At 52.2% G+C, this 9852-nt stretch overlaps 1 protein-coding gene across 3 annotated transcripts in view; it reads right to left on the bottom strand.

Moving 5' to 3' along the window:
- Window positions 1-9643, bottom strand: part of SHPK (sedoheptulokinase) — a 30922-nt gene extending 21279 nt beyond the window's left edge. For all 3 annotated transcript variants that reach the window (XM_065532614.2, XM_005582520.5, XM_074018237.1), the window contains exons 1-2: window positions 9411-9643; window positions 4054-4195 (exon numbers count right to left, since the gene is read on the bottom strand). In XM_065532614.2, coding sequence (XP_065388686.1) covers window positions 4054-4195; window positions 9411-9578 — 310 coding nt within the window. In that variant the 5' untranslated portion in view covers window positions 9579-9643. The remainder of the gene's footprint in view (window positions 1-4053; window positions 4196-9410) is intronic.
- Window positions 9644-9852: the final 209 nt, after the last annotated feature.

Genomic DNA, 9852 nt, shown 5'->3' on the forward strand with positions numbered 1-9852 from the left:
ATCCTTTGCCCATTTTTCCACAGGGCTGCTTATTCTCTCTTAGTTACTGGTTCTTTGCATGTACTGACCTGTCCTTTGTCCACTATTCACTACCAGATATTTTCTCCCTGTCTGCTGCTCGCCTTTTAGCTTTCTTTTATGATCCTGGTTTCTCTTCTGCTTTTACTGAGCCTGAAAATGGAGTCTGGAAACCGGCGTAACCACAGGTCTTTCAGAAGACACTAATCGCTCCCTCTCCTCCCCTCCGGCTCGCTCGGGGTGCCCTCACTGAAGCACTTAGCTCTCTGCTCAGGTTACTCCTGCCCGTCTGTGTTGACTGTTTTGGAAGGTAGAGGCTTCGTTCCTTCATTTCTATTTCTCCCCCAGGGCCTAGCAAAGGGCTTTATATGCTGTAGGTGGGGAAACCAAACTGAATTAAGGCTGCCATTAAAATCGGCAAGACTGGATCCCAAATGTGATTTCACTTGACCCCACTAAGCAGGTTCACCGTCACCGAACTGTGGCTTCCTCCTTCCCAGAAACAGAAAACAAACCCAGGAGGCATGTGGGCTGGCTCGATAAAATATGAAGCAGCTCTTTCCAACGATGTGGCTGATGGTTTGTGTGGTTGTTAGAGAGCCCAGGAGACAGGCAGAAAGGAAGGCATGTGACCGGACCACAGTCATCAGCTCTCTGCTGTCCTCTTTGGAAAGGGTTTTCGTATTAAAAGGACATTTATTCTCATTAATGCAAAATTAAGGAGTTTTAAAAGCTTTTACAATCTAGACTCCCTCTGAGAGGTTAGCCTTGACACCCTAATCGCCTTATGCTCCCGCCACTGCTTGGTGCCAAGCAGCTCCCATGGTCCCGGCGGGCCCGACGATAGGCGGACAGGAGGGAGGAAGGGGAGGAGGAGGAGTCTGTATCGGCTCCTACGATTGCCCGGCCCCATCCTGGGGGTGATTAAAGGGTACATCACTAAATGCCAGTCCCACTGACAGGCGAGTCACCATGCACTTCAGGGCACTCTAAATCGCTGACTCTCCATGTAGAAAGGGATGAATCCAATGTTCAAATCCTCGTAACTACAGCCCCCCAAAGTAGCCATCCATCTGCTTAAAATGTTCATCTGCAGTAAAATGTTGATTTTGTTGAAGCCGAGTGATGGGTATATGTTGGTGTATAGCACTATTCTCCCTATTTTTGTTTGTCTAAATTAAATATTTTATATTTTCTTTTTTTTTTTTTTTTTGAGACAGAGTCTTGCTCTGTCGCCCAGGTTGGAGTGCAGTGGCGCGATCTCGGCTCACTGCAACCTCTGCCTCCCGGGTTCAAGTGATTCTCCTGCCTCAGTCTCTCGAGTAGCTGGGATTATAGGCACACACCACCACACCCAGCTAATTTTTGTATTTTCAGTAGAGATGGGGTTTCACCATGTTAGCCAGGCTGGTCTCTAATTCCTGACCTCGTGATCTGCCCGCCTCAGCCTCCCAAGGTGCTGGGATTACAGGCGTGAGCCATCGTGCCTGGCCAATACAATTTCTTTTAAAGTTTGATTTGTTGTTGTTGTTTTCTGAGACAGGCTCTTGCTCTGTAGCCCAGGCTGGAGTGCAGTGGAGCAATCACAACTCACGGCAGCCTCAACCTCGAGGGCTCCAGTGATCCTCTCACCTCAGCCTCCCAAGTAGCTGGGACTACAAACGTGCTGCACCACACCCAACTTATTTTCACATCTTTTGTAGACACAGAGTCCCACTATGTTGCCCAGGCTAGTCTTGAACTCCTGGCCTTAAGCAATACTCCTCCTGCCTCGGCCTCCCAAAGCGTTGGGATTTACAGGCGTGAGCCACCACACCTGGCCTTAAAAAGTTTTTTTAATGCCTGCCATAACAGGGAGCGCCCAACTTCCTACAGGAGTCTCATCCTTCTTTGGACATTCTGCTGGGAAGTCTCTCGCTAAGCCACTGTGTCCCCCTGCAGCCCTGGTCCTTCACCAAAAACAACCCCGCCAGGCCTTTAGAAGCTCCTTGAGGCTGGGTGCGGTGGCTCACGCCTGTAATCCCAGCACTCTGGGAGGCCGAGGCGGGAGGATCACGAGGTCAGGAGATCGAGACCATCCTGGCTAACATGGTGAAACCCCGTCTCTACTAAAAACACAACAAATTAGCCGGGCAACGTGGTGGCAGGCGCCTGTAGTCCCAGCCAGTCGGGAGACTGAGGCAGGAGAATGGCGTGAACCCGGGAGGCGGACCTTGCAGTGAGTGGAGATCGTGCCACTGCACTCCAGCCTGGGTGACAGAGCGAGACTCCGTTCAAAATAAATAAATAAATGAAAAAATAATAAATAAAGCTCCTTGAACAGACTTGGATTCAAAAGTGGGGTTCACTTGCTGAAATATGACCCTGAGCATATTATTCTAACCTCTCTGAACCTCAACCTCTCACCTGCACAATGGGGACAACAGTGTAACCTATGTCACCAGGTTGTTGGGAATATCCAATGAGATCATGCAACTGATGTCCTCAGCCAGGCATCAGGCATGTGAAGTGCTCATTGTGGTTTTACTGTCTTAGTTCTCCTCCTCAAGGCCAAATAGAACAGGTTATCCACCTCTGTACTGTGGCAGACCTTCATAAGACAACCAACTAGAAATGCTTAGCAACTGAACCCATAAAAAGGATATGTCGGCCGGGCATGGTGGCTCACACCTGTCATCCCAGCACTTTGGGAGGCTGAGGCGGGTGGATCATTTGAGGTCAGGAGTTCAAGTCCAGTCTGACCAACGTGGTGAAACCCCATCTCTACTAAAAGTACAAAAATTAGCTGGGCGTGGTGGCGGGCGCCTGTAGTCCCAGCTACTCTGGAGACTGAGGCAGGAGGATCACTTGAACCCAGGAGGCAGAGGTTGCAGTGAGCTGAGTTTGTGCCATTGCACTCCAGCCTGGGCAACAAGAGTGAAACTCCATCTTAAAAAAAAATATATATATATGGCCAGGCACGGTGGCTCACGCCTGTTCTCCCAGCACTTTTGGAGGCCAAGGCAGGTGGATCACGAGGTCAAAGGATCAGGACCATCCTGGTCAACATGGTGAAACCTCATCTCTACTAAAAATACAAAATTAGCTGGGCATGGTGGTAAGCACCTGTAGTCCCAGCTACTCGGGAGGCTGAGGCAGGAGAATCTCTTGAAACCGGGAGGCGGAGGTTGCAGTGAGCCGAGATCACACCACTGCACTCCAGCCTGGGCAACAAGAGCGAAATTTCATCTCAAAAAAAAAAAAGGCCAGGCGCGGTAGCTCAAGCCTGTAATCCCAGCACTTTGGGAGGCCGAGACGGGCGGATCACGAGGTCAGGAGATCGAGACCATCCTGGCTAACACAGTGAAACCCCATCTCTACTAAAAAATACAAAAAACTAGCCGGGCGAGGTGGTGGGCGCCTGTAGTCCCAGCTACTCGGGAGGCTGAGGCAGGAGAATGGCGTGAACCGGGGAGGCGGAGCTTGCAGTGAGCTGAGATCCGGCCACTGCACTCCAGCCCGGGCGACAGCGCGAGACTCTGCCTCAAAAAAAAAAAAAAGATATGCCTTGGAATTTTCAAAATCACAAATATGTAAACAACGACAAACGTGCCCCAATTCAAAAGCGTGCCCTGTGTCCTGGCATCTCCCGCGGCTACAGCCAATCTCTTGGTTGTCTCCACTAACGTTCTGAGATACCGACACGGTAAAGAGAACGCTGTGGAAAAGGCACTCCGCTGAATCCTTCGGGAGAACCCAAGAAAGCGCTCTCTTCCCTCTTCGTGGATCCCTCTTCGTGGATAACGTGCTGATCACGTGGGAGTGGGCAGTCCCCTTGTTCACCTCACATTGGTACAAACAGAATGTCCACCCACGCAGGAGGCAGCCGTGTTCGTCCGTTCCAAGAAACAAGATCCTATTCCCAGTGCAGGATAACCCGACCCTTCTCAGAAAGCCGTGCGGCCCCGCTCTCGTGTGGCCCTGCTCTCGTGCGGCCCTGCTCTCATTCGGGAAGTGACTGCTACCAGCCTGAGACCGTCCCGGAGCCCAGCATACCTTGGCCTGTTTTCCAAAACACGACTCCATGCATCTGGCCCGACACCCCGATGCCCACGACGCTCCGGAGCTGCTGCCGGGGAAGGGCAGCAAGGCACTGGTGCAGGGCCTGGAGGATTCTGCTCACATCCTGCTCCCGCCCCTGGAAGCAGAAGAGAACACACTGGGCAGGGGCAGACACACCGGCAGGGGGAGGCGCAGGCCTCCCAGGATGTCCTGGAGCAGGAATGTGGTGGGCAGCGTCCACTCCCCAACTTCACAGTTGAGGTGCTGCTGCTGGTGAGTTGCAGCAAACTGCCCGGGCCTGCCCTCCACTGGGGTCAGACTCAGCTGAGAACAGCATTCTCTGTGCTATAAACAGAAGAAACAAGGCCAGGCACAGTGGTTCAAGCCTATAATCCCAGCACTTTGGGAGGCCGAGATGGGCGGATTACCTGAGATCAGGAGTTCGAGACCAGCCTGGCCAACCAACACGATGAAACCCCGTCTCTACTAAAAATACAAAAAATTAGCCGGGTGTGGTGGCGCACACCTGTAGTCCCAGCTACTCAGGAGACTGAGGCAAGAGAATCGGTTGAATCTGGGAGGCGGAGGTTGCAGTGAGCCGAGATCGTGCCATGACACTCCAGCCTGGGCGACAGAGCGAGACTCCATCTCAAAAAACAAACAACAACAAAAAAAAAAAACCAAAAAAAAAAACAGAGGAATCCACAGAAAGCTCAGAAGAAAAAAAGGGGAAGAGAGTTGTGGCTCAGCTCTCATTAAATGTCAGCTCTCTGAGGAACTAGCAAAGCTAAGATCTTAGAAAGGCGTTCGAAGGCTGAGTTCTCAGATGTCTTGCTTCCCTCCAGGGAGAGCTGTCTTTCCCTCCTCGGAAACCTTTCACCTGCCCCTGTCCGCCTGCGGCCTTGGTCAGGGGCAGCTCTTGGCTCCTAACAAGCAGGAACAAAGGAAGAGAAAGGAGGGAAGAGAGGAGGGGTAGGATGGGGCAAGGAGTTCAGAGGAAGCACAGCCTTTTCCTCGGGAGTAGCCCCATAGCCCAGCAAGGATTCCACAGGCAAGAGAGACCACAGCCAAGAGGAAGTGGAAGACGAGGGGCACAGAGGAGCCAGGTGGCTACGCAGGATCCCCAGAAGGAGGAAAGAAGAGCAGGGTGGGGACATGGGGGTGGTGGGGAGGAAGAAGGGTTCTGGGAAGAGACATTTGTTTATACCCTCACTGTCCAATACCAAAATCGTTAGCTACATGTGGCTAGTCTGAATTGAGATGTAAATAGAAAACACGCATCAGACTACAATCTAGTATGACAAAAAATATACACTATCTCATTTAATCCTTTTTTAAAACCCATGGCCACGTGGAGTCTATGTTGCCCAGGATGGTCTCAAATTTCTAGGATCAAGTGATCTTCCTGCCTCAACCTTCCCTGTAGCTGAGATTATAGGCGTGAGCTGCATATAGCTGCATAGGCTGGAGTGCAGTGCCGTAATCTTGGCTCACTGCAACCTCCGCCTCCCAGGTTCAAGCGATTCTCCTGCTTTAGCCTCCTGAGTAGCTGGGATTACAGGCTCAAACCACCATGCCCAGCTAATTTTTGTACTTTTAGAAGAGAGGCGGTTTCGCCATGTTGGCCAGGCTGGTCTCCAACTCCTGACCTCAGGGATTCGCCTGCCTCAGCCTCCCAAAATGCTGGGATTACAGGTGTGAGCCACCACACCCAGCCTTGATTATCATACATCAAAATGATAATGTGTTGGATACACTGGGTTAAATAAAATATGCAATTAAAATTAATTTCATTTGTTTCCTTTTATTTCTTTTAATAGGGCAGCTAGAAAATTGAAAGGCCACGCCTGGCTCCATTTGTAGGAGTTACATTTCTTTTTTTTGTGAGACAGAGTCTCACTTTGTCACCAGGCTGGAGTGCAATGGCACGATCTCAGCTCACTGCAACTTCCGCCCCCCGAGTTCAAGCAATTCTCCTGCCTCAGCCTCCCAAGTAGCTGGGATTACACGCACGCATCGCCACACCCAGCTAATTTTTGTGTTTTCAGTAGAGACAGGGTTTCACCATATTGGCCAGGCTGGTCTTGAACTCCTGACCTCAAGTGATCTGCCCACCTCGGCCTCCCAAAGTGCTGGGATTACAGGCATCAGCCACCACGCCCGGCCGCACATATGACTATAGATCACTGGTTCCTACTCGGGGTGGTTTTATCACCCACAGAACACTTGGCAACATGCAGACATTTTTGGTTGTCACATCTGGGGAAGAGGGGCAAGCGTGGCCGGCATCTAGTAGGCCAGAGATGCTGCTAAACATTCTACAATGCGCAGGACACCCCTCACCACAACAAAAACTGTGCAGCCCAAAATGTCAGCGGCGCCAAGGTTGAGAAACCCTCTGCTACACAGACTAAATCACAGCAGCGCTGTTTGTCCCAGAGCACGATTCATATGTGGTGTGGGGGGTCATGACTGGCCTCCGCTAAGCACTTCATTAGACAGGTGTGGCACACCGGGTGGGCCTGAAAGCACAGAACAGCCCGCTGAAAGCTGGGGAGGGAGTGCAGAAAAGTTTTCAAGAAGTGGCCATGCCGGGCGGGATGGCTCACACCTGTAATCCCAGCACTTTGGGAAACCCAGGCGGGCAGATCAGTTGAGGTCAGGAGTTTGAGACCAGCCTTGCCAACATGGTGAAACCCTCTCTCTACTAAAAATACAAAAAAATTTGCCAAGTGTGGTGGCACGCACCTGTAATCCTAGCTACTTGGGAGGCTGAGGCACAAGAATCACTTGAACCCGGGAGGCAGAGGTCGCAGTGAGCAGAGATCGCACCACTGCACTCTAGCCTGGGTGACACAGCGAGACCCTGTCAAAAAAAAAAAAAAAAAAAAGGTTGCCCTATTTCAAGAGAAAGGGGCACTTTCTGAGCCTACTCTCCCCTAACCCCAGCTCTCCTGCTCACCCCACCAGGGTCAGAACCATCTCTGCCTCCAATTCATAGTCCTTTAAGTAAGAATCCTTTTAATATGCCCTAATGCCCCAACCAAACTAATCTTGAAAGTTTCTATGTAGATACAAAGTGCTCCTGTAATCCCTATCCTCAGAAATGCTTCTGAGCCAAATGGACCCTGAACCCTAAACAACCGTGTCCATGCATGTGGCAAGAGCTTGTGAAAAACAAAGCTGGGCCGGGCGCAGTGGCTCACACCTGCAATCCTAGCACTTTGGGAGGCTCAAGTGGGCGGATCACTTGAGGTCAGGAGTTCGAGACCAGCCTGGCCAACATGGCGAAACCCTGTCTCTACTATAAATATAAAAATTAGCCGGGTGTGGTGGCTCACACCTGTAGTCCCAGCTACCCAGGAGGCTGAAGCTGGAGAATCGCTTGAACCGGGAGGTGGAGGTTGCAGTGAGCCGAGATTATGCCACCGCATACTCCAGCCTGGGCAACAGAGTGAGACTCGGTCTCAAAAAAAAAAAAAAAAAAAAAAAGAAAAGAAAAGAAAAAGAAAAGAAAGCTCTTGGGAGTGGATATTGACTCAGAAAACCAAGGTTTGTGGCTGAAAGGGGCCTCAGGGGCTGCCTATTTCAACTCAGAGAACAAGCTGAGGCCCAGGAAAAAGTCATGTGAGGTTACACAGAAAGTCCCTTGCTATTAATTTCTATTGCCAATTAGCTGAACGCAGTTCACTTTTCCTTTTTAGGGAATTAACGGAGTCCAGCTCTGAAGATTAACATCTTTTCTTAACCCACCTACATCTCCAACAGAGCCCATGATCCTGAAATTGTCCATTTCTACCTTGTAGCTTTCACAAGCCAGTAGTTGTAGCGCATAATTATCAACCTCACCCTTTTTAAAAACAAATTTTTAAGACTTTTAAAAAAATGTCTATATGCTCTCAAGGTGTCTTTCCTGCAGGATGTCTCAGCCTTTGAGGCTGGGGGTCTTTGGCTGACCAGGGTTTCTTTTTCTTTTCTTCTTTTTTTTTTTTTTTTTTTTTTTTTTTTTTTTTTTGTCTTTAGAGACAGAGTTTTGCTCTTACTGCCCAGGCTGGAGAGTAATAGCACGATCTCGGCTCACGGCAACCTCTGCCTCCGGGGTTCAGGCAACTCTCTTGCCTCAGCCTGCTGAGTAGCTGGCATCACAGGCACCGCGCCACCGGCTAATTCTTTTGTTTTTGTTTTTGAGACGGAGTCTCGCTCTGTCACCCAGGCTGGAGTACAGTAGCGCGATCTCTGCTCACTGCAAGCTCCGCCTCCCGGGTTCACACCATTCTCCTGCCTCAGCCTCCCGAGTAGCTGCGACTTCAGGCGCCCGCCACCACACCCGGCTAATTTTTTGTATTTTTAGTAGAGACGAGGTTTCTTTCTTTTTTTTTTTTTTTTGAGACGGAGTCTCGCTCTGTCGCCCAGGCTGGAGTGCAGTGGCCGGATCTCAACTCACTGCAAGCTCCGCCTCCCGGGTTCACGCCATTCTCCTGACTCAGCCTCCTCAGCCTCCCGAGTAGCTGGGACTACAGGCGCCCGCCACCTCGCCCGGCTAGTTTTTTGTATTTTTAGTAGAGACGGGGGTTTCACCATGTTAGCCAGGATGGTCTTGATCTCCTGACCTCGTGATCCGCCCGCCTCGGCCTCCCAAAGTGCTGGGATTACAGGCGTGAGCCACCGCGCCCCGCCCAATTTTTGTAGTTTTAGTAGAGACGGGTTTTCTCCATGTTGGTCGGGCTGGTCTCGAACTCCCGACCTCATGTGATCCGCCACCTTGGCCTCCCACAGTGCTGGGATTACGGGCGTGAGCCAGCGAGGCCCGGCTGAATGAACAAGGGTTTCTTGGTCCGCATTCTGCTTCTGTGGAATGAGCCAGGAGCCAGTTAGGCCTGATTTGGCATCTGGTTTCCGGAGGAAAAACTCAGACTCTGCCCTGGGCAACAAACTAAATCCTGAACTTGAGGTCACAGGGCAGGTGTGAGCAGCGGAGAGCAGCAAGACTGAGAGGGAGGTGAGCAGCAAGAGTGGTCATTTCATACACACAGGAGGGCAGTTCCTCCAAGGTCAGGGGACACAGGGCACAGGGATCCAGGGCCAAGTGCAAGGCCCCCAGAGGAGGCCAGAGAGTCGGGGTGGAGGTGCGGGGGGCGGGGGGATCGGTCCCAGCAGGTGGGAAGGATTCCGGGACCAGACCTAAGGGATCATGAGCACAGCTGCTGCAGGCAGAGGGGCCCCTGGAGAAGCTGGGGACAAGCTGCAATAGACACTTCCTTGAGGGAAGGGCTGTCAGGGAGGCCTCCTGGGGTGGAAGAGGGTGGTCAGGAGGCTCCTGGAGGCGGCGCTGCCCCAGGGCGCTACCTCACCTGGGGCCCGGCCCCCGCGCTCTCGACCGCCGCCTCTGCCCGCGCAGCGCGGGCACAACTCGCCAGCACCACGAACCCGGATGGTTCGTTGGGCGCAGCCCTCAGCAGAGCTGCCTTCACAGACGTGGTGCCCAGGTCAATGCCGAGGGTGATCGGCCGCGCAGCCATTATCTCCCGCACCCGCGCAGCTCCGGTCTGCAGCCGGCGGCCCCACAAGTCCGCGGCTTTCACTCGGGAGGGCGGGGCAGGGGCGGGGAGTCGCCTGCCAATCTTTCAGCCACATGCAGGTTTCTCGCCTTCCCATTGGTCGGGAAAGGCGAACCAATCTTTCAGCCACACGGAGGTTTCTCGTCTTCCCATTGGCCGGGGTAGGCGGGTTTCCACGCAACCCTCGCGGCGGGCCCTAGCTATAGGCGGAGAGGCGGCAGAAGGCGGGACCTAA

The sequence above is a fragment of the Macaca fascicularis genome, chromosome 16 (assembly GCF_037993035.2).
Source record: "Macaca fascicularis isolate 582-1 chromosome 16, T2T-MFA8v1.1".
NCBI classification, from domain to species: Eukaryota; Metazoa; Chordata; class Mammalia; order Primates; family Cercopithecidae; genus Macaca; species Macaca fascicularis.